Raw genomic sequence first — 25,976 nt, 5'->3', positions numbered from 1 at the left:
TCAGTAGAGAAAAAAACATTGCATTTTAAATTCGACCCTGAAACAAATCGATAAAAGATCTTGCACTAAAATGTCAGTAAAATGAAGAAATGTTTGTAATTTCAAGCATTTTAAAACTTTTACTTTAGTATTCATAGTTATCTTATCTCACAAATTGTATACTTTTGAGGGATGAAAATTTTGAAACCTCAGAATTCTTCCTTAAGATCATTTCCATCTCAATTTATGGGATACTAGAAGAAAAATGCTTGTTAGTTTTCTGTACCTTGTGACTTCTTGCTGAAGTCTTGAGACACTGGGCACGTAGAACATCACTCCAAAGAAGAGGAGAGGCTCATTAGCAAATTTGTCTAGTTGTTTTTTCAGGGCTTTTTCTAGCTCCACCCATCGACCCTGTTGAGTCTTACTGAGGAACCACAGTCCAAAATAATGAGTCTGGTGGAAGAAACAAGAGAGTTATATGACAGCCAAGTATTCCCACAACCCTAAGAATCACTAAACAGGAAAACAAAAAGATTCACAACATATAGTGTATTTATATTAATTTGAAGTCATTTTCTCATGAAATTAAATAATTTGAAGAAAATATGCAATGACACAACAGAGAAAGAATCTACTGCTGAAAAAATAATCTCTGGATAATTTGAAGGGTTTTAAATCAAGAGCAGATTACATACAAGATTCTCTTTACTTTCCAGAAATAGAGTAATTTCTGATGCATCACTAAGCAGATTAGTTCTTCATCTGATAAAGACATGAAAACAGTGCCAATACCAGGCAGAAACTGACTTCCTTCAAAGTAGAAGCCAAAATCTTGCATATTTCACAAACCAATCTCAGTTATTTCAACTAATGAACTGGTGAGCAGGATTTCAAATAAACTATGATTACAATTTTGTGGTACTTTTTAGTATTTTCATGTACTCTCTTTCTGCAAGTCAACCCCGCGAACTGTCCAATGGACAAAAGTCAAGTTCAACAATTTTTTTTTAAAGTGTCTTTAAATTGTACACTACAAGGAAAGCCGATTGCAGAATAACCTGTTTATTAAATATTTTTTGTTCTCTTTGTATGGCCCAATTTATACACAGCCCCAGTTTGCAATTTCAAGACAAAGACAGGCTGAGCATTTACAATCATGTTCAGTCAGCTGTTCTAAGGAGATGATCCCATCTTGGCCTCCTCTTCAGGTTGTTAGTATCACAGATACCAGCCTTCAGCCTGTTCAATTCATTCCACGATATTACAAAATGGCTGAAGGCACTGAATACTCCAAAGGCTATGGACCCAGCAGTAGTACCAATGAATTGTGCTCCAGAACTAACTGTATCCCAAGCCAAACTGTTCCAGGGCAGCTACTAGATAATATGGAAAACTGCCCAGATATGTTCTGTCCACAAAACCTGAAGCAAATTCAACCCGATCAATTGCCAGTCCATCAGTCTATTCTCAATCATCAGCAACATTACGGAAGGATGAATGTATTGCTGGCTGGGTCAGCTTTTATTGCTCATCCTAATTGTCCAGAGGGCAGTTAAGATTCAACCACATTGCTGTGAGTCTGGAATCAGATGTAGGCCAGATCAGATAAGTATGGCAGTTCCCTTCCCTAAAAAGACATTAGTGAACCAGATGGGTTCAACAATTGGCAATGGATTCATGGTGATCACTAGACTGTAAATTCCAGATCATTTTTTAATTGAAATTATATTCCACCACCTGCCCAAGCAGGATTCAAACCTGGGCTCCCAGAACAAAAAAAAATACTTGGATACCTGGATTAACAGTCAAGCAACAATATAACAAGGCTGCCACCTCCTCTTGATGGTAATGCTCTTTGGAAATTTAAAGAATAACTAAATTGGGTCTTTTGAGCCTTCTTTTTATTTGGGACCTTGTTCTACCTTTTAAGATATATCTAAGTCAGAGATAGAAATAGTATGGTGTTGTAACTTTCTGTGCTACATCAACTCCCCTCTGACCTAACATGCTCTCCCTCACTTGTCCAAACGAGACTTGCTTCTGTACTGACTGCATTCCTTTCTCAACTGCAAGGTCTTCCCACTCATTTCCTGTTGCCACCTCCTCAGGCCTCTTTAAGAACAAGGGAGCCTCATTGCTCTTTAACACGCTTTTCTGCTGTTTAAGGAGAATGGAAATGCTGCCTCCAAAAACTATTCACCCTATATATTTGAGACTTCTTGCCTCAGTGGATAATAATGGCAAAAAGTCAGCTTCATAGACAGTTGTCTCCCAGAAAGTAATAACCAAAATACAATTAGCTGAAACTATTAGAAATCTGACAATAGTTCATTTTTCGTATTACAAGTCAGCCAAACTTTAAGGCATTGGAAATTCCTTTTGACAATATCTACTACAAGGCTTATTGATGTCAATTATATCTTACAGTTTGTCCCATCAGCACTCTGGCTAAGCCAGCCACAGCATTTGACTTTTACCCCACAGTCAACATTTTACCTGCACTAATGGAAAAATGGTTAAAGGCACCAGTTTAATGGGACATAACATTGTCAGCTCCTAAATGCTGATTTTCCTTCCCCCCCTCCCCCACCTCAAATACTGTACTAGAGAAAAAAATCCTGAGCCAGTGCTGGGCTGATTGACTGAAGCTTTGATGCAGGATAATGGTAACATTTCATTAGGTAAGTGTAGGAAGATATTGACGACCTAAAAATATTGTTGTTGCTGATTTTGCCAGAGAGTTGGTAGAACATAGTTACGGTAAGATACAGATAGGATTATGTTGGCTACACTTTTGTGATTCTACATAAAGTTAGGACTTTGACTACTCTGGGACCTTAATTGTAAATAAATATAGTTCCATTTGAAAGGTTCCTTTCTGGTGTTTTATTATGCAATCCATTAAAGTATTTCCAACTCTTTCCCAGTGAATGCTTTATGTAATCTTACTCCATTATCTCAACACATTAACAGGTAGCACAGTCATGCGCTTCTAATTTATTTTTATAGGATCACATTATCAGCCTGAGATTGTTTTTAATTGATGCAAGAACTGTTGGAAGCAGTTAATATCAGATTTTAAAAAGGTAAAGCTTTTTATGTAATGCTGAGTGCAGACAGACGCTAAAATCTACCTGTGCAAGGTTAAATGCATTCTTTGTTCGCAAGGACTTGGACTTGGGTTTCACCTTCATATGTAAGTTGGGCATTTCAGCTCTGACCTCCAATCTGTTGCATTTATCGAAGTCTGCATCTATCAAGTAGTTTCTATTATTCTTATTCCTGACATTTATTTTTTCTTATTTCTTTGTGCTTGTCTTTCCCTCATTCTATACTTTCTTACTATTCTTGATTTTTATTTTCTCCTTTCTCAAAACTGGCTACTAGTGTTTCAAGCTTGCAAGCAAACATCTGTGTTCTTTTAATTCCTGGGTTCAGTGTTTCCACTTCTAAATCACAGTCGCTATGCATTTCTCACCATAGCATTTGTTTTCAAGTCAATCCAGTTATATTTTTCTCTCTAAACTTCTTGCTTCCACGATATGGACTTTCTTAAGGGCACAATGTATTGTTTTCAACCATTACCTCTTTCATTCCCATAGTGCTCAAACAGATAGTGATCATTTAGCTCACATTTAGTCTCAGCAGGGTAGGCATTTCCTCTCATTCAGTATGGTGAAGATCAGTATTTTAAACCCTTCATCTCTGACTTCATCCCTCATTCTGGTCACTGACGAGAGGCTGAATCAAATGGTTTGTAACCTTGGCACCTGACATGACATTGAGCTGAGTTTCTGATAACAAATGCTCTCAAACACTATAACTGCCTACTTCCATCTCCACCTCTGCTCTTTCACCTACAGTCAGACCTTTTCTAAAACCCTCGTGATTGGGCTTTTCATTGTCCATAGCATGGTGAGCTTATCTAAAACTCTGTTCTTTACATGCAAACTTGTTTCAAGTCCCACTCGCCAATCACTGCTGTACTCCAGCAATGCCACACATGTTACAGTTCTCCTTCTTGCATTCAAACTTCCTCAATAACCTCATCTGCATAACCTCTTCCATTTAACCACCTCTCAGTTCTCTGCATTCCTCAGTTAGGACTTCAATGTATTCTCTATGACACTGCTCTATCAATAGTTGTGCTTTTAGCTTTCTGGACACTAAACTTGGCATTCTCTCGCTAAAACTTATCACCCTTGGATTGTTCCTTAAAACCTATCTCTTGAAGAAGCTTTCTGTAATCTGTCTGAATATATACACAAAGGTACCCACAAGGCAGGGAGATTTTTTCCAACACCAAAGAGGCGGTATGAACTGCAATGTCATTTCCATTTTAGCCCTGATTCAATGTTTCACTATCTACACTTAAGTATTTTTATTTCCACTTTCAGGGTTAGATTTCTCTTTGGCAATAGAAGAGAGAGATGAGGAGATTTTCCAGGGCTTGCCCAACTTCCCATTATGGGAGAAAAGTCATTCATTGGGATTTTCACAAGGCTATGCTTTTAACTGGTAAGAAGACAGATTCTACATCCAATTAAGGAAGGCAGTTGGGGTCTCAAGAGTTGGATGGCCAAGCAGAGGTCTTCTAACTTGAGAGGGATGTCAGGCTTTAATGGAAGGTAAGGAGGGCACAGGGTGCTCCAAAAGAACAACACCTCTCTTAAATTCGTTTAAAATTTTAACCAAAGAACAATTTCAGCAGCCAGGCACAGAAGAATGAGCTGCTCCTCATTGCCTTTATCTTTAAGCCTGGCCCACTGGTGTTTAGATACCTCATCTGGCCTCTGCAAATATGGAACTTGGAAGCAGACTGGAAAATTCCAGTTCGCCTCAACTGAGCTCTTAATAAGGCTGACTGTCAGTTAGCACTGCACTAAATGCCAGAGGAAACATCACAGAAGCACTTCACAGGAGGCTCCCAAGCACTGAGGATGTCACCTAGACAGGGGACGAAACGTCTGCAACACAAATTCCCAGCTCGGCAAACAGAACCACAACAACGAGCACCCGAGCTACAAATCTTCCCCCAAACGTTGAGCACTGCATGTCATTCTGCTGGCCCCAATCACGTCTCTGCAAGAAAATGAAGTTAGACAACTGGCCCAGAGTTAGACAACTGGCACGAGTTCACCTCTGCCTGTAGTGGAGAATACTAATCTAATTCTTTATATTTTGTTGCTCCCCCTTATTTTAGAGCACTACCTGCTGCTTGGTTTCATCCCATTTCTGCCTTTTGGAAAGAAACTTTCACTTGGGGAGGTGGAATTAAAAAGCGAGACTTGCATTTGGGTAGCACTTTTTACAACCTCAGGATGTTCCAAAACGCTTTACAGTCAATTCAGTACTTTTGAAGCATTGTCACCATTGTAATGTAGCCAATATGGGCACTGCATATGCCTATGTACAGAAATGGTATAATTATCAGCTTTTGCATTTTTTGAGAAGGCTGACTCAAGGATAAATATTGGCCAACTACCAGAGATAACAACCTTACACTTGTTAAAAATGGTGCTTTTGAACCTGTAACATGTACTTGAGAGAGCAGTGGGCCTCAGGTTAAGGTAGCACTTGAAGGACAAGACCTCAAACAGTGCAGCACTCTCTCAGTACATCACTGGAGTGTCGACTTGATTTTTATGTTTAATTCTTAAGGTGGCATTTCACATAAGCAAATCTTGCCAGCCAGCTGGAGTGATGGCTAGAGCCCCATGTTGGTGATGGGTGGGTTATCCCACTGCTAGATAAGTACCAGCAGCCATGGAGTCTGGGGCTTAATTCAGCAATTAATACCCTTTTTTACGGTCTCAATTGGCAGCAGGGTGGAACACCACCCACAAATCCCTCCATCACAGACTGATATGGGGTAAATGTGGGACAGTCGCAAGATCTAACCTACCCATCACCAAAATCACCCAAGCGGAGGGCATCAAATTCTGCCCCTGAGAGTGGACTTGAATCTATAACCTTCTGACTCATCCACAAGATTGCTGCCAATTGAGCTACAGATGACATGTGAAGTTCTCAAATTTGCACAAATTCCAATCCAGCTTTTGAACTGTACACAACTTTCAACTTTTCTCGTGACCTATTTGTTCACCATTCTCTTCACCTTAATGGCGAAGCTCCATCTTTCACACTTGCACCCCATCCTAATATTTTCTTGCACGAAAGTCGCTAACGCAAAATTCTCTAGAGCCTATCACTTCCTGCTGAAATTCCAATCCTTTATCACGTACCTTGTATCTTCAATCACAGTAAGTACTTCCCCCACTCATTACCATTAACTTCTCCACAGTTCAACTGCTTCAGTCAAATGTTGCCTAACTCCACATTACACAAATTTTATTCAATCTACCCCTGCAAATGTTAACTTCTCACACAGTCAAAACAAAACAGCACTCTCAAAAGATAATGCCTAATTTTAAAAAAAAACCCAAAAAGCTTTAGATGCTGGAGGCATGATGGCCAGTTTGTGTTAGCAAACTCAATCACAACTTTATGATGTAGAAGGAGGCCATTTTCCCCACCGTGTCTACACTGGCTCTCCAAATGGGCGTTATGGCTTAATGCTATTCTCCTGCCTTTCCCCTGTAACCTGCACATTCCATTAATTCAAATAATCAATAATGCCTGAACATCTCACTGAGTTACTTCCATTACAGTTACAGGTAATGCAAAGCAGATCCAAACCACTTGTACGAAAAAGTGTTCTCACATCACATTTGCTTCGTTTGCAAATTACTTGAAATCTGCACCCCCTTCCCACTCAATCCTTTAATGAGTGAGAACATTTTCCTCCATCTACTTTCCTCATGGTTTTGATAGCTTCTATAAAATTTTCTCTTAGCTCTCCCCTCTCCAAGGAAAACAGTCCTAACCTTTCCAATTCATCTTCCCAACTGTAGTTTCTCATCTCAAGAAACATTCTTGTGAAGTTTTCCTGCATCATCTCTAGCGTGTTCAGTCTTCCTGTGCTCAGAACAGCGTATAATATTCCAGCTGAGGCCTAACTACTATCTTACACAAGCCCAGCAAGTTCCACTCCTATTCACATTTCTTACGGTCTCACCTAGCCTATACTTTGACTGAAGCACACTCCAAACAGCTTAAATTTGCCAAATGCCTATTCCAATATAAGGGGTAGAATTTGCTTTTTGTGAATCAGCAGTTGTTTCACTTTGTGGTATTAATTAAAAAGATTAACAAAGAAAAAAGAAAAGAACAAGGAAGATTACAGCAAAGGAACAGGCCCTTCGGCCCTCCAAGCCTGCGCCAATCCAGATCCTCCATCTAAACCGCTGCCTATTTTCTAAGGGGCTGTATCCCTCTGCTGCCTGCCTATTCATAACTTAGAGTAAATGTCTAATTTGACTATGTGGTGTGTCGGACAGACCTGAAAGGCTTCAAGTTCAATTGTTTATGTAAAGTTAATTGGAAAAATAAGTTATGAAATTACATTTGGTCAGAATGCTACTGACTTGTGGAAAGGAGAAACAAATAAACAAGTAATATTTCTGTGCTGTCCAGTAACTGCCAATATCTTGTGCTAGAAAATCTGCCTGTTTGAAATATTGGAAAGAACAACATCAGGTTTTTCTGTGATAGTTCTGTACCCTCTTATTATACACTGTAAAGGACATTAGTTCTTAACTATATTCACAGAAAAGATCCATTTGGCTTGGTAACCAATGAAAGACTGATAAGATGTTACCTTAATTCTGTTTATTTTAAAAAAAAGAGTCAACACAAATAGCACTTTATTATTCCAAGCTGTAACCATCCCCACTTTTCTTCCATTCTGGCTGTTTCCTCCATTGCTGTCTCCTTTCTGTATTACTCTGTGTACCTCTATGTTCGCACTTCTCTAATGCCCAATGTTCTGCATCTTTCTCATTCTTTACTTCCATTACTTCCAACCAGTGTATTTGTAACATTTCCCTGGTCTGTTATTTCCATTCTTTCTTGGTCTCTGCTGTCATCACACAATACATCCCAATAGTGTACTGGTTAAAATGGCTTTGAAGCTTGAATTCCAGCTTGCCATTTTGATACTTCTTGTTGAAGGTCATAATTAATGATCATTTTGGTGAGGTTCCAGAATGACTTGGCATTGAAAAAACCCAAGAAAAAATTAGTTTAGAAGTGAATCACAAGGTGCTTCTAGCAAAATTTTAATACAAAATGCTAGTAATTCATAAGATGTCAATCTAATATAAAACAATTGTGTAACAATTATATTTTGAAATTGTTGAGACACTGTGTCAGCATTGTAGAGGATGTCACACAGACAGAATCACTATAGTAACGACTTACACATTTGTAAACACCCACAAACAATCCTACCTTCCCCAAAGTTCTTTAGGGATGCATGTTTTAAATGGAACAAATTGTGTTTAAACCGTCCCACTTATTTCAACATCATAAAGAGAGATGTTTCTGGCATTATTTCAAAGAGTAATTGAAATAACATGTTATTACAACAACAGGGTTGTTTAATACATTAACGTGGACAGGAACTTGGGGATATAGGTTGTCTACCCCGCAAGAACCTGTGTAATATCTGCCCCTCACACGGCAAAATGAGTGAATGATTAAATAAAGTTAAAAATCACACAAGACCAGGTTATAGTCCAACAGGTTTATTTGGTGGCACTAGCTTTCAAAGCACTGCTTCTTCATCAGGTGATTCTGAAACAGGATCATAAAACATAGAATTTATAGCAAAAGATTATGGTATCATGCAGCTGAAATGATATATTGAGCAAAACTAGATTAAGTTTTTTATCTTTTAGAACAGGTGTGTTAGTTTTGATTTATTAATACGTAAATCCTAGAACTTTTTTAAGTTACATTCTCAGGATAGCTTTAAAGTTTTATAACATAAGATGTCATATCTCAGCTCAGACAATGCATTAAAAGGTGTGAGGTTAAAAGTCTGCCTGTCTCCCAATTTTGACTCAGACTGGTTCTAAAGTGGGATTTACACAATATTCCATGGATGGACTGCCTGTAGATTTTGTATTTTTTTGAGCAAAATAGGATGTATACGCAAATATAATTCTGCAAAAATACATTCACCCCATAAACGTGTGCGTGCACATGAATGCATGTGAGAGTGTGCTTCATGTGTGCAAGCTTGGTAAAGGATGTGTGTGGGTGTGATGGGGTATAAGCCTGAGAGAGGTGCCTGTGTGGATGTGAGTATGGCGGTGTACATGTGTACGTATGAGAGATGATCTGCGCAAGTGTGTGAGAAAGTGTGTGTGAGAGAGAAAGTGAGAGTGTGAGGAGAGAGAGAGTGAGAAGAGAGTGAGAGAGGAAAAGGTGCAGTGGGGCCAGCTGTAGTGTGACATGAACCCGCTTGAGGCCATCCTTATGGGTACCAAACCTGGCTATCAGTCTTTGCTCAGCCACTTCGTGTTGATGCCCGTTGTCTCCATACATTCACCCATGCACGCACCCTCTCACAAGCTTATACCTCAACACATGCATACATATACTTTGCCAAGCTTGCACACTCGCAAGTACACACTCTCTCACATGCACTCACATTCACACGCACACACTCACTTTGTCTCTCTCTTGCACACACACACAAGTTCATGGGGTGAACTTATATTTGCAGAATTATATTTGCATATACATCCTATTTTGCTCAAAAAATACATAACCTACAGGCAGTCAATCCATGTAATATTGTGCAAATTCCACTTTAGAACCAGTCTGAGTCAAGATTGGGAGACAGGCAGACTTTAAGCTCACACATTTAATGCATTGTCTGAGCTGAGATATGACATCTTTTGTTATAAAACTTAAAGCTATCTTGAGAATGCGACGTAAAAAAAGTTCTGGGGTTTAAATATTAAAGAACCAAAACTAACAAATCCATTCTAAAAGATGAAAGACTGAATCTAGTTTGGCTCAATATATCCTTTCAGTTGCATGACACTGCAATCTTTTACTATAAATTCTGTGTCTTATGGTCCTGCTTCACAACCACCTGAGGAAGGAGCAGTGCTTCGAAAGCTGGTGCCACAAATAAACCTGTTGGACTATAACCCGGTGTTGTGTGATTTTTAACTTTGCCAACCCCAGTCCAACACTGGCACCTCCAAATAATGAACAAATAGTAATTTTTCAGACAAATTGTTTACATCTCAAGAGAAGCTGAGTTAGTTGCATATTGTGACTTGTGTGGAGTGCAATGGGACAATAAAAACATTTTAAACATTTTGAAACACAGAATTAGGTAAATTATTAGCCACAGTCCACAAATAACCATAGGCATTCCTCTCCATTACAGAGAGGGACATACACAATTCATTATATATAGCTTGAAGGGCAGGGGAAGGAAGGAGGACCCTGAGGAAATGTATGAAGATTGAATCAGTGCCATTGACATTGTGGTACTGGCTTTGTTGTGTTAATGACCCAATGCTCCTCCCTATTTGCTTCAATGACATTTAACATAATGGGTCTGAGTTTGAAATTAACCCTTCAAGTAAACCTCTGGAGGAAGGCGAGATTTGAAGGAAAAAGCTGCTCCCTGATTTAGGTGCTGAAAAGTAAATCAGCAATCACACATCTTTTGGTTACCTGGATTAATTCACTGAAAGATAGAAGAAAAAAGGTGAAAGAGAAAGACGAGAAATGAAAACAATGCTGAAACAGTTGTCAATGCCTTTAATACCCGTTTTTTAAAAAAAAATTAAAACTTAGTTTCCCATGAAAGATATCAGGCTACACTTTTTGCAGAATTAGTGAGACTCCACAGATCCATAAATGGAGTCCCAGAGTAGAATCTGGGATTCAAGGTGGGATGAAGTTGAGGACTGATACTGTAGTGATTCTGTCTGTGTGACATCCTCTACACTGCTGACATAATGTCCCAACAATTTCAAAATCTAGTTGTTACACAACGGTTTTATATGTAGATTGACATCTTATGAATGACCTCTTTTTCATATTAAAATTTTGCTAGAATCTCCATCTGATACACTTTTGAACTAAGTTCCTTTATTGGGTTACGTGTTTGCATCCTGCACTCCCGATCTGAGTAGCTTCATTGCAGAGAAAAGACATCTGCTAGTGCCAAATTAATGAAAATTGCAGGGGGCTGCCATGTTAATGATAGTAATGTAATAATCACTTATCAAGGATCAATTAATTCCCTGGGCTAGTTTCGTGAAAACAGCAAAGCACAATCCAAGTTATGAACCAGACATTGAGATAAATCAACTGATTTCTTTTTAGCAGCTGCAAACTCAAAAATAGACTGTCAGCAACAATCTCAACATTGCATACACAAAAACATGAAGTTCTTCAAGATAAGCTCTTTTTAAAGGAAAAAGAACGGTACACACACAGCATCCCTTCCTTTCCAAAAGGAAATGCCTAACTTTTTATAAGAGAGCCTGTGAGTTTTTACAAAATGTGCGTGATTTGCTCGTGAGCAGCTCTCGTGATGATCATTTTGTTGTCAAGTTCCACCCCCCCAACCAATGGATTGCAATTGCTTTCCAGGAGCCAGTTGGACAGGGGTTGACAAAGTTAAAAATCACACAACACCAGGTTATAGTCCAACAGGTTTATTTGGAAGCACTAGCTTTCAGAGCGCTGCTCCTTCATCAGGTGGTTGTGGAGTAGGACCATAAGACGTAGAATTTATAGCAAAAGCTTGCAGTGTCATGCAAGTAAAATGATATATTTAACAAACCTCGATTGTTGTTAAGCCTTTCATTTTTTAGAATCTGTATTTGTTGAATTATATTTACAGATACATTCTACTTTGCTCAAAAAATACACTACTGGTAGGTAGTCAGTGCAGACAGTTAATCCATATAATATTTTGTGATTTCCACTTTGGAAGCAAAACCAGTCTGAGTCAAGATTGGGATACAGACAGACTCACACTGTTTCGGCATTGTCTGAGCTGAGACGTCACGTTTTAAAAATATAAATCCTTAACTTATCTTGAGAATGTGACTTAAAAGTAGTTCTGGGACTTAACACATTATTGAATCTAAACCCATAATCCATTCCAAAAGATGAAAGACTTAACAACAATCGAGGTTTGTTAAATATATCATTTTACTTGCTTGACACTGCAAGCTTTTGCTATAAATTCTACGTCTTATGGTCCTACTCTACAATAACCTGAAGGAGTGGCACTCCAAAAACTAGTGCTTCCAAATAAACCTGTTGGACTATAACCTGGTGTTGCGCTATTTCTAACTCTTTCCAGAACTTATTTCTCCTGATGCACCACAGCCAGTTTTGGTTTCAGATTAGTCACAGACTGCTCTTCTTTCTCAAATGGAAGCAAACATTAATGGCATTTACTGTCTTGTCCCTTGAAAGCTTCCAGTTCATTTTGAAGTTTCTTCAAATTCTATCAACACTTTAGCTCTCTGGTGGACTAGTATATTTGCTCCTTCAGAACCAGCCTTAATAACTGTCAGTCTCTCCAACTTTTTTTTTGAATTCCTTGAAGACCAAACCTCTTCCACTTGCTGTTCCCCTGCTTGTTTAGTCTCTTCTAAGTTCTGTTAGTGTTTTTTTTAACTAGAGCAACATTACTAGCATTTCTTTCTGAAAGCACTGGCATTTGTGTTGTGCTAATGCATGTTTTTCCATGACTCGCATTTTCTTGAGTATTCCTTTCAGCACAAACGTATGAACTGTAGCTGCTTTTGCTGAGCTGGATTTTTCGCATGCAAGTTGCTCCAGACCATCCTATAATCTCACATTCCTTTCATTGGATTAGTGATACAGAGTTTGGTGCCTAACCTGTTTCCTTTCTTGCTCTTTCAACTCTTCATTCAGATTTAGGAGCTGAATGGAGATGAATCCTAAGACTTACATTGGAGGTGGTTCAGATGAGACTTAGTGGATTGATATATGGCATGAACAGATTGTTTTACGAGGATAGATTACACATGCATGGCTCATTTCTACTGGAGTTTACAAGAGTGCAGGTGATTTGATTGAATTTTACAAGCATGGAAAATCAAGGGAAATCAAAGGTAGATGAGGATGTGGAATTTGAAACACAAATAAATCAGCATGATTGTTCCAAATGGGAGAGCAGACTAAGGGGTCAAATTATCTATTTCTGCTCCTATTTCATAAATTTAGTCGCATTTGGGAAAAAAAAATTAGTGATAGTGTGGGGGAAGTCTTACCTCATAAATTTGGGCGGTTTTTGAGGATGTGGCGAAGATGATTAGTGAGGGAAGGGAAGTGTCTACATGGACTTTACAAAACATATAACAAGGTCCCTCATGGTAGGCTGCTTCAGAAAACTAAGTCACCATAGGATCCACAGTGCGTTGATAAGTTGGATACAAAATTGGCTTGGTCATTGGAGAAAGAGGTTAGTTACAGAAGGATGTTTTCTGATTAGAGATCTGTGATCAGTGGTGTTATGCAAAGATCAGAGATGGGACCTCTGTTGTTTAGAATATATATAAATGATTTGAATGAAAATGTAGATAGTCTGATGAATAAGTTTGCAGAAGCGACAAAAGTTGGAGGAATTGTGGATAGTGAGGATGATTACAGCAAGATATAGATCAGTTGGAAAGTTGGGTGAAGAAATGGCAGATAGAGTTTAATCTGGATAAGTATAAGGTGATGCATTTTGGAAGGTCAAATGCAAGTGAAATATATACAGTAAATGATAGTACCCTCTGGAATATTGATATTTAGAGGAATTTTTATGGTGCAAGTTCATAGCACCCTGAACATGACAACTCAAGCAGATAAGGTGGTAAAGCAAAGCAAAGCACCTTCATGCGCAGTACTGAGTATAGAAGTTGCCAAGTCATGTTGCAGCTTTATAAAACTTTACTTAGACCACAATTTGAGTATGCATACATAGAGAGTATTGAAAACGCAGCTCACTGGTAAGCTGACAGTTCCCTATTGAGAGACCAGATGAATTCACTTGAAAAAGGCAACTGATGAGGTTTTGTGCTAGATTGGTAGTAGGTTACTGCACTATATGAAAGAAATGGAGGCATTGGAGAGGGTGCAAAAAAAAAATGCTTATGAGGATGTTGCCTGGATTGACGTTCATTTGCTATAAGGAGACCTTGGATGAACTTGGATTGTTTTTGCCAGAGCATCAGAGGCTGAGCGTCTGAGCCTGATATAGTTACATAAAATTATGAGGGGCATAGACAGGGTGGATAGCTTGTGTTTTTTTCCCAGGGTGGAAATGTCAAATACTAGGGGGCACAGGTCTAAGACAAGAGGAGCAAAAAAACATTAAAATAGATGTGCAAGGAAAGTTTTATTCCCCCCCCCTCCCCCCTACAGAGAGGGTTGGGGTAGGTGCCTGGAATGCACTGTCTGAATATAGTCCAGAGCCCATGTGGGATCAGTCCATTCAGTAGGCAGGAACTGAGGAGGGAGGTATGGCTATTGTAGTTAGTCTGTTTCAGGATGTGGTTGATAAGCTTAGAGCAGAGATGATGTCCTGGGGGTTGCAGTGAGTGAGTGAGAGAGAGAGAGACTCATTGTAGAAAGAGGAGGAGAACTTCTTCAAGGTAGGCATCCTTGGAAGAGGTTTTGCAGTAAGGTTAAAATCAACTAAGTGAAAGTGGGTACTGCAGATGCTGGAGATTAGAGTCAAGATTGGAGTGGTGCTGGAAAAGCACAGCAGGTCAGGCAGCATCGGAGGAGCAGGTAAATCGATGTTTCTGGCAAAAGCCCTTCATCAGAAGGGCATTTTTGTGTTCCTCCTGAGTGGGATATCTTCACTGTAGTTTGAAAATACTGATTGCACACCATCTGTTTCGGTCAACACGCAAGTATTTGTAACGTTATCAATATTTGCTCTAGTGCATCGCCTCTGCCAAAGCCATACAAAATTGTTTGAAAGTTGGCATTTCCTATGCATGCAAAAGGCTGCAACTTCCACTTGTCTTGCTAGATTTGGGTGTTCTAGTGATTGCGTCAACTTTTGAATCAGGATCTCTAAGCTTAGTCAATCTGCAAAGATTACTTTATACTTACATTCATTCACTAGCTCTTCACTGCTACAAACCTTTGGTTTGTTTAGAAAATTTTAACTGTAAAGCTTCCATGAATGTAGATACAATTATCAACCCAATATTTCTATTTGCTTGCTCCCCAACTGAAAAATAACAATCAGCCTCTTTCTGTGCATCAGCTAATGAAGTGAGATACATATTCTATAGGTTTCTGTCAAAATTACATGAATTCTGGTTAATGAAAATAAAAGTTTAATCTGACTCTGGATTAATCTTCTAATTTTGGAGGCATTTCAGCTCTTTTTGACTGTTAATCTTGGCATGAGTCTGTATAGACCTTTGTTCCCAACTGCTAAGAAAATGGCTTGCTTTTCTGTACTGGACAGACCTGAATCTAAAAAAAAACATAGTTTTGAAGACTGTTTAATCATACCACATTCTGTTAGGAAGTATACTGTGTCCCAATTTAAACAAGGGAACGTTATAGACATTTTGACAATATGTTTTTGATCTTTCCTTGCCTACTACCAATCTAGCACAAAACCTCATCAGTTGCCTTTTTCAAGTGAATTCATCTGGTCTCTCAATAGGGAACTGTCAGCTTACCAGTGAGCTGCGTTTTCAATACCCTCTACAAGGAACAAAGATATCCAGTATTGTTCCATATAGTTTAGCACGATTTAAGACTGTCAATCAAGTATTTCACTTGCAAATTACTTATTCTGACTTTTCATTCACAATAATGACTCTTCATTCTAATAACTTGACCATTGAGGGTGGCACGGTGGCTCAGTGGTTAGCACTGCTGCCTCACAGCACCAGGGACCCAGGTTCAATCCCACCTTCAGGTGACTGTATGTGTGGAGTTTGCACATTCTCCCAGTGTCTGCATGAGTTTCCTCCAGGTGCTCCAGTTTCCTCCCACAATTCAAAGATATGCACCATAGGTGAATTAGATTTAGATTCTGGATTAGTGGTGCTGGAAGAGCACAGCAGTTCAGGCAGCATCCAAGGAGCAGCGAAATCGACGTTTCGGGCAAAAGCCCTATCAGGAATAAAGGCAGTGAGTCTGAAGTGTGGTGAGATAAACTAGTGGAGGGTGGAGGGTGGAGGGGTGGGGAGAGAGTAGCATAGAGTACAATGGGTGAGTGGGGGAGGGGATAAAGGTGATAGGTCAGGGAGGAGAGGGTGGAGTGGATAGGTGGAAAAGGATATAGGCATCTCGCCCACATCCCGCACCTCCACCCTCAGACCCCACCCCTCCAACCGTAACAAGGACAGAACGCCCCTGGTGCTCACCTTCCACCCTACAAACCAAAATCATCCGCTGACATTTCTGCCACCTCCAAAAAGACCCCACCACCAGGGATATATTTCCCTCCCCACCACTTTCCGTCTTTCGCAAAGATCGTTCCCTCCGTGACTACCTGGTCAGGTCCACGCCTCCCTACAATTAACCCTTCCATCCTGGCACTTTCCCCTGCCACCGCAGGAACTGTAAAACCTGCGCCCTCCCCTCACCTCTATCCAAGGCTCTAAAAGAGCCTTCCACATCCATCAAAGTTTTACCTGCACATCCACTAATATCATTTATTGTATCCATTGCTCCCAATGCGGTCTCCTGTACATTGGGGAGATTGGGCGCCTCCTAGCAGAGCGCTTTAGGGAACATCCCGGGACACCCACACCAATCAACCACACCGCCCCGTGGCCCAACATTTCAACTCCCCCTCCCACTCTACCGAGGACATGGAGGTCCTGGGCCTCCTTCACCGCCGCTCCCTCACCACCAGACGCCTGGAAGAAGAAAGCCTCAACTTCTGCCTCGGAACACTTCAACCCCAGGGCATCAATGTGGACTTCAACAGTTTCCTCATTTCCCCTTCCCCCACCTCACCCTAGCTCTAAACTTCCAGCTCAGCACTATCCCCATGACTTGTCCGGACTTGTCCTACCTGCCTATCTCCTTTCCCACCTATCCACTCCACCCTCTCCTCCCTGACCTATCATCTTCATCCCCTCCCCCACTCACCCATTGTACTCTATGCTACTTTCTCCCCACCTCCACCCTCCTCTAGCTTATCTCTCCACGCTTCAGGCTCACTGCCTTTATTCATGAAGGGATTTTGCCAGAAACGTCGATTTCGCTGCTCCTTGGGTGCTGCCTGAACTGCTGTGCTCTTCCAGCACCACTAATCCAGAATCTGGTTTCCAGCATCTGCAGTCATTGTTTTTACCTCTTTAGATTTAGGTTGCCCATGCTAAATTGCCCATAGTGTTCAGGGATGTGTAGGCTGGGTGCATTAGTCAGGGATAAATGTAAGGGAATGGGTCTGGGTGAGTTACCCTTTGGAAAGACGTTGTGGACTTATTGGGCGAAAGCGCCTGTTTCCACACTGTAGGAATTCTAACTATAATAGGCCTCATCAGCATGAAGGTTCCCACCACTGTTCATTGTATGTGTTAATAAAAATGGTCTAATTACTCAAACACTCATTAGGGGTTATATCTATGGTCTAATTCATTTGAAACAATAAAACACATTGCAAGCTCTTAAGCAACCATTTCAGCAAAACAACTGATAATGTATGAGCAACTTGTAAACCCAAGTCAGACTAACTGCCAGGAAGATGTTCAACATTGTATGCCCAATGTCCTTAAAGGCAAACTCTTCATAACGAATGTACAACAGGGCCAGTTTCTCAAAGAATTGTGGTTCAGTGGACCTCGGGCTTATGCCTGAAACGTCGAATTTCCTATTCCTTGGATGCCGCCTAACCGGCTGTGCTTTAACCAGCAACACATTTTCAGCTCTGATGTCATGACTGAGGGAACCATTGGAAAGGGATGTTCTTTAAAGGTCTTACACATGACATCTTTATACCTCCACCCATCAGTTATTGTCCACCCACATCCTCCATGTCAATGCACTTCCAGGTCTATTCAGCAGTTTACAGAAACAATTAGTCTTATCAAATCAACTGCATGTATGGGAAAGTTTCAAATCAGTCATTACTTTGTTTTATTTCCTTCCGGAAAAACTGCTTCTCCTAGATCCCTAAAAACATGTCAATCATCTGGACCTTTTTGAAGTCTCAATAGCAAATCTAGTGATACTCACTAGGTGTCTATCTTTTGAAAATAAATTATGTGCAATGAACAGTATTTTCCTATGGGTGCAGAATTTAAATAGAACTGATTTTAACAGACTAATGGAGGTCTGGCCTCTCAACTAAACCTCATGAAACACAGTGGGTTTCATGAGTTGGCAAAGGGACTCTATGGGGAAGGTACAAGAGCTAGATGCTGTTGTGTGTTTAATTATCATATTACAACTGGGACAAAACCTTAGAATATCAAGTATATGAACACTTTCTAGGGGACTGGGCCCAACTCTGATTATCACTCGAATTCCTGGAAGAAAAGTCCTGCTCCCAAGATGGGAGCAACAAGCTGGGAAATTTCTGAACTCCTACCACCACTTCTATAATAAAAGTCCAGCTCCTGATCACTACTTTGACACTAAATGAAATAGGAATGCAGAGATCTGCTCTCAATGTAAAAGATAATTTAGTTTAAAAAAAATTGTATCAACGGAAATAAACAGAAAACTACTGTATTTTTCCCTTTAATAACAATGATGCCTTATTTTTTTAAGCAACTGAAAAATATCTTCCTAAAAACATTGCAAATAAGTTATTAACTCATCCCAGCAGAAAATGCTTAAATAATATGGTTTTTGGAGTAAGGGTAATGTAAAAGATAATACAAATTCAGGGGTGAGGGCCAACAGCAAATACAAAGACCACGGCATGGCTATCAAGAGAAATATCTTGGCCTTTGAGAGGGTTGCATAATCTTCATAGCATGTCAGATGTAATCATCCTGGTACTTAGCTTATATCTCACTTCAGTCATATCCATGGACCTTTTCATAATGATGCCGCAAAGGTAGCAGTGCACACAGCGGTTTGTGATATATAATTTCTAATGCCTTTATGATTAACACTGAATTTCTTGCTAAATAAATGTATGAAACAGCATGTGAATACAAACTTCATATCTCATGCCCTACATTGCAATAGTTCACTTATGCACACAGGCTTTACAAACTGAAGAAAATGGTTGGCAGGGTGGTGGCGGGGGGGGAAGCTTGTGGAAAAACAGTAGTATATTCTCCTGAAAGGGGAAAAGCTATCTGTTTCTGCAGCTGCTTAAGGCCAGCTTGATATGTTGCTTTCCAGATGCCAGGCTCAAGCACATCACTAAGCAGTTGCAGGACATTATGAAGGAGAAGAGCGAATAGTTAGAGGTCACGATCCATGTCAGACGCAATAACATGACTAAAAAGAGGGATGAAATCCTGTGTACACAATACAGGAACTAGCAAATAAATTTAAAAGCAAGAACTGGGCGTATTGATCATTGGGTTACTCAGTACGGTATGGTGACCAATAGGACTGAATATAAGGGTACTGAATGTTTAGGAAGAAGGCATATCATTGTTAGTAAAGATGACATCAGTGCAATAATGAGAAAGGGTATTGGCTTGGAAAGCCCAGTTATAGAATCAGTGAGTGGATGCAAGAAATTAGAAGGTGCCGAAAATATTAATGAGTATTTGTCTCTTGCTAGTGTGGAGAATGGTAAAAAATGCTAAATTAGATTTGCAGATAATAAAGCTACTACAGTGATGATTCGAATTTGCATACAGATTGGGCATCCACATTGCAATAATATGGTGGCAAATGGATTCCTAGATGGTGTTCAAGTTTTTTAGACCATTGAGTCGGAAGAGATAGGAGAGGTCTTGAATGAGTACTTTTCTTCAGTACTTACAAATGAGAGAGACAGTATTGTTGAAGAGGAAAGTATGAAACGGACTGGTAAGCTAGAGGAGATACTTGTTAGGAAGGAAGATGTGTTGGGCATTTTGAAAAACTTGAGGGTAGACAAGTCCCCAGGGCCTGATGGGATATATCCTAGGATTATGTAGGAAGCAAGAGAGGAAATTGCAGAGCCGTTGGCAATGATCTTTTCGTCTTCACTGTCAATGGGGGTGGTATCATGGGATTGGAGAGTGGCGAATGTTGTGCCCTTGTTCAAAAAAGGGAATAGGGATAACCCCGGGAATTACAGGCCAGTTCGTCTTACTTCGGTGGTAGGCAAAGTAATGGAAAAGGGTACTGAGGGATAGGATTTATGAGTATCTGGAAAGACACTGCTTGATTAGGGACAGCCAGCACGGATTTGTGAGGGGTAAGTCTTGCCTTACAAGTCTTACTGAATTCTTTGAGGAGGTGATCAAGCATGTGGATGAGGGTAGAGCAGTGGATGTAGTGTAAATGGATTTTAGTAAGGCATTTGAGAAGGTTCCCTATTAGTAGGCTTATGCGGAAAGTCAGGAGGCATGGGATAATGGGAAATTTGGCCAATTGGATAGAGAGCTGGCTAACCGGTCAAAGTCAGAGAGTGGTGGTAGATGGTAAATATTCAGCCTGGAGCCCAATTACAAGTGGAGTTCCGCAGGGATCAGTTCTGGGTCCTCTGCTGTTTGTAATTTTTATTAATGACTTGGATGAGGGAGTCGAAGGGTGGGTCAGTAAATTTGCAGACGATACAAAGATAGGTGGAGTTGTGGATACTGCGGAGGGCTGTTGTCAGCTGCAAAGGGATTTAGATACGATGCAGAGCTGGGCTGAGGAATGACAGATGGAATTCAACCCTGTCAAGTGTGAGGTTGTCCATTTTGGAAGGACAAATAAGAATGCGGAATACAGGGTAAACGGTAGGGTGCTTGGTAAGGTGGAGGAGCAGAGGGATCTTGGGATCTATGTTCATAGCTCTTTGAAAGTTGCCATTCAGGTGGATAGAGCTTGTAAGAAGGCCTATGGTGTATTAGCGTTCATTAGCAGAGGGATTGAATTCAAGAGTCGTGAAGTGATGTTGCAGCTGTACAGGACCTTGGTAAGGCCACATTTGGAGGACTGTGTGCAGTTCTGCTTACCTCACTTTAGGAAAAAGATGTGGAAGCTTTGGAGAGTGTGCAGAGTGGATTTACCAGGCTGCTGCCTGGAATGGAGAATAGGTTGAGAGTGTTAGGCCTTTTCTCATTGGAACGGCGAAGGATGAAAGGTGAATTGATAGAGGTTTATAAGATGATCAGGGGAATAGATAGAGTAGACAGTCAGAGACTTTTTCCCCATGTACAACAGAGTGTTACATGGGGACATAAATTTAAGGTGAAGGGTGGAAGGTATGGGGGGGGGGATGTCAGGGGTAGGTTCTTTACCCAGAGAGTGGTGGGGCATGGAATGCACTGCCTGTGGGAGTGGCAGAGTCAGAATCATTGGTGACCTTTAGGCAGCAATTGGATAGGTGCTTAAGCTAGGACAAATGTTCGGCACAACATTGTGGGCCGAAGGGCCTGTTCTGTGCTGTATTGTTCGATGTTCTATGTTCTATGATGAAACAACTGCAGTACAAGGAATCCAAGATTTGCTACTGTGTAATAAGAAGGAATAATTAATGAAATTATACAAATAATATTGTTCCAGTGCGAGCCATTATCATAAGTACAGGTGAGAGAAGGATGTTTTCATAATGAACTGTAAGCTAACAGATACCTCTCAGTTATGCTATGGATCACTATTTGACAACTGCATTCAGAGTGAAATGAATTTTCATAGAGTCAAGATAGTTAAAGCTTTGGCAGACCAACATTTTATAAAGTGCCTGCTGCAAAGCCTTTGTTGACTTCTTGAAGTTGACTTTTTCAAACTAAAGACAAGAAAGTTATTCTATCAAATATTGAAATATGGAAGAATGCATTATCAACTAATCCAACACAATGAAGCAGACTGTGGTGAGATTCCTCTCCCTTGTCCAAATTGTTGATAACAGACCCATGGTCAAAAAGACAAAGTTTACTAACAAATCTGGTCAAACTGACCCTGACGCAAAGCTAGTTTTGGGGACAATGTTGGTGAAAACTAAATCCCCAAACTGCTATCTTTAGGGCCAGCTGATGTATCACCATAAACAGGTAATAAGATGATGGGAAAATGTAGATGTCAACCCCTTGAAAAATAGCAGGGTGTTGACTTATGCACCCACCTTTTGGTGAAACATTTGGTACCACAAACCTAAACTTTAATGTGTACAGATGGTAAATTAGTTTCAATATAGAATAAAGCTTCTCTCTTCTTAAATGAATTATATCAAATAATCTGCTTTTTGTTCTCACATAATGAGCTCTTAATTAAGGGAAAGGAAGGGAACAATAGTTAGCTTAATTTAGCTGTAATCATTTGAAGACCATAAGGTTGAAAATGCAGAAATTTTATTTTCTGACACATGAAAACAATGAAGCTGGCCAGGCGTTGATAAGTGTATTGATTTTACTTTGAAAAGGAAAAGTAGAACTTTATTAAAAGCTGTTACAATTTACAACGAATAAGACATATTTTTCATGTTATCAATGTCCATGTTAAAATTACAGGATCCCTGTGGTAATTCTTCCCTCAAGGGATTGCATGCGGTTTTTGATAAACACAACAGCAAATTTGTGAAACCCCTAAATAAGCAGAGATCAAAGTTTTGAAGATGGCTACTTGCCAATTACTTATACAATTGTTCTCAATGATTATTCTGGACTTCCCTCTCCTTCAGAATTTCACCTTTGCACCAAGATTTCTTCATTGTATCGACACCATCTTCTTTGGCTACAATAACCTCATCATTCTGACCAATGTCTTTGCCAGAGAAATTACAAATGTTATTCATTTCTTGAAGATGGAAAGAAAGTTTCTCTTCACAAATTATGCCAAGTTCAGAATGGAAATCTCGAGACTGCTCATGTTTTTTAGGGCACAAATAGTTTTTGATATAACTGCTATTCTTTGCTGGATACCAAGATTTTTGGTTAACATTTTTTTTCCTCACTCTTTCAGCAAACATTTTAAACACAATCCTGTCCTCCTTTGGTGTTAATTGTCCCTTGTTCAGTAGAGCTAATGTATTCCTAAATAGCACCATGCTGAATGGAAATGCGCTGTAGAAAAATCATAGCCCCTCCCCCAATAAAACACATACAAGGAGGATGGGTTACCATGCTGACTTATAGTCTTTACATTAAAAACCGATTGGCTGTCTGAATCTGACCCCACCAAAAAAAAGCTTCTCATTCATCTAAATAAGCCTTTTTCTACTTGTTGCCTTTTAAAATAATGGTTTTAAAAGAGTGAATGTTGAACTTGCATTTGTTCCACACACAATCTGTGGACGTCAGAGTCTTTTTTGGAGTTAGGGAATTTTACACCAACCTTCACAGGAAGCAGCTATATTCCATAGAGCTACTAATAGTCCTGACTAATTATGCTTTACATGTCATGCAAACTGCACTTATTGCTAACACACAGGAAAACATGGTGCTAAGACAAATGCCTCTACTGTTTAGACACCAGTATTCTATCCTCAACAGCGAGTCGGAAGGGGGAGGTCAGGAGTAGGGAGAAACAAGCAGCAAGAAATGAGGCTTTATGGCGTGGGGGTGGGGGGTGAAGAGAAGAGGCAAGTGAGAAGTAGCAATACAGATAAAAAAGCAAGTGGGAGGGAGTTGGGAGAGGGGAAAAGAGACGAAAGGGACTAAGAGAGGGAGAGGAGAGACGGGGTTGATAGAAGCAATGTGAAGTAGCAACAAGTGTTTAAATGAAAACAGGCCAACTATGCACAGTAATCATGGAAATTTGAAAATCATCCTAAAACAAAAATGCGCTAACAGAACACATTTCAAACAAAGAGACCTCTATACTGGAGTTGCTGTCACACACAGGTATAAAGTATATACGCTGGCTCGATACACATGTCGAAAATGTGTTGCTGGAAAAGCACAGCAGGTCAGGCAGCATCCAAGGAGCAAGAGAATCGAAGTTTCGGGCATGAATGAGGAGTGTGTGCCTAGCAGGCTAAGATAAAAGGTAGGGAGGAGGGACTTGGGGGAGGGGCATTGGAAATGCGATAGGTGGAAGGAGGTTAAGGTGAGGGTGATAGGCCAGAGAGGGGGTGGGGGCGGAGAGGTCAGGAAGAAGATTGCAGGTCAAGAAGGTAGTGCTAAGTTCGAGGGTTGGACTGAGACAAGGTGGCGGGAGGGGAAATGAGGAAATTGGAGAAATCGGAGTTCATCCTTTGTGGTTGGAGGGTCCCAAGGCAGAAGAAGAGGCGCTCTTCCTCCAGCTGTCGTGTTGTTATGGTCTGGCGATGGAGGAGTCCAAGGACCTGCATGTCCTTGGTGGAGCGGGAGGGGGAGTTGAAGTGTTGAGCCACGGCGTGGTTGGGTTGGTTGGTCCGGGTGTCCCAGAGGTGTTCTCTGAAACGTTCCACAAGTAGGTGGCCTGACTCCCCAATATAGAGGCGGCCACATCGGGATTAGTGGATGCAGTAAATGGTGTGTGTGGAGGTGTAGGTGAATTTGTGGTGGATATGGAAGGAGCCCTTGGGGACTGGGAGGAGAGTAAGGGGGGAGGTGCAAGTTTTGCATTTTTTGCAGTTGCAGGGGAAGGTGCCAGGAGTGGAGGTTGGGTTGGTGGAGGGGTGTGGACCTGGCAAGGCAGTCACGGAGGGAGTGGTCTTTTCAGAACACTGATAGGGATGGGGATGGAAATATATCCCTGGTGGTGGGGTCCGTTTGGAGATGGTGGAAATGACGACGGATGATATGATGTATATGGAAGTTGGTGGGGTGGTAGGTGAGGACCAGTGGGGTTCTTCCTGGTGGCAATTGGAGGGGCGGAACTCAAAGGCGGATGAGCGGGAAGTGGAGGAGATGCAGTGGAGAGCATCATCGATCACGTCTGGGGGGAAATTGCGGTCTTTGAAGAAGGAGGCCATCTGGGTTGTTCGGTATTGGAATGGTCCTCCTGGGAGCAGATGCAGCGGAGACGAAGGAATTGGGAATATGGGATGGTGTTTTTACAGGGGGCAGGGTGGGAGGAGTTGTAGTCTAGGTAGCTGTGGGAGTCGGTCGGTTTATAGCAAACGTCCGTGTTAATTTGGTCGCCCAAGATAGAAATGGAGAGGTCTAGGAAGGGGAGGGAGGAGTCTGAGATGGTCCAGGTAAATTTGAGGTCAGGATGGAAGGTGTTGGTAAAGTGGATGAACTGTTCAACCTCCTCGTGGGAGCACGAGGCAACGCCGATACAGTCATCGATGTAGTGGAGGAAAAGGTGGGGGGTGGTGCCAGTGTAGCTGCAGAGGATGGACTGTTCCACATATCCTAGAAGAAGCAGGCATAGCTGGGGCCCATGCGGGTGCCCATGGCTACTCCTTTGGTTTGGAGGAAGTGGGAGGTTGGAAAGAGAAATTCAGAGTGACGACCAGTTCAGTCAGTCGAAGGAGAGTGCGTCAGTGGAAGGGGACTGGTTGGTATGGTGGGAAAGGAAGAAGCGGAGGGCTTTGAGTCCTTCGAGATGGGGGATGAAGGTATACAGGGACTGGATGTCCATGGTGAAGATAAGACGTTGGGGACCAGGGAAGAGAAAATCATGGAGGTGGAGGGCATGGGTGGTGTCCCGAACGTAGGTTGGGAGTTCTTAGACTAATGGGGACAGGACCCTGTCGAGGTATGCAGAGATGAGTTCGGTGGGGCAGGAACAGGCTGAGACAATGGGTTGGCCGGGGCAGTCAGGTTTGTGGATTTTGGGCAGGAGGTAGAAACGGGCGCTGCGGGGTTGTGGGACTATGAGGTTGGAGGCGGTGGATGGGAGATCCCCTGAGATGAGGTTATGGATGGTCTGGGAGATGATGGTTTGGTGGTGGGAGGTGGGATCATGGTCAAGGGGCAGTAGGAGGAGGTGTCCACGAGCTGGCGTTTAGCCTCAGCAGTGTAAAAGGTTGGTGCCCCAAACCACTACTGCGCCTCCCTTGTCTGATGTGGCCTCCTCTATATTGGGGAGACAGGCCACCTACTTGCGGAACTTTTCAGAGAACA

At 41.2% G+C, this 25,976-nt stretch overlaps 1 protein-coding gene across 3 annotated transcripts in view; it reads right to left on the bottom strand.

Moving 5' to 3' along the window:
• Positions 1–25,976, bottom strand: part of LOC132819751 (tyrosine-protein phosphatase non-receptor type 14-like) — a 267,055-nt gene that overhangs the window by 130,025 nt on the left and 111,054 nt on the right. For all 3 annotated transcript variants that reach the window (XM_060831470.1, XM_060831471.1, XM_060831472.1), the window contains exon 3: positions 266–435. In XM_060831470.1, coding sequence (XP_060687453.1) covers positions 266–435 — 170 coding nt within the window. The remainder of the gene's footprint in view (positions 1–265; positions 436–25,976) is intronic.

The sequence above is a fragment of the Hemiscyllium ocellatum genome, chromosome 10 (assembly GCF_020745735.1).
Source record: "Hemiscyllium ocellatum isolate sHemOce1 chromosome 10, sHemOce1.pat.X.cur, whole genome shotgun sequence".
Taxonomy (NCBI): Eukaryota; Metazoa; Chordata; class Chondrichthyes; order Orectolobiformes; family Hemiscylliidae; genus Hemiscyllium; species Hemiscyllium ocellatum.
This window is presented reverse-complemented; position numbering and strand designations above follow the sequence as displayed.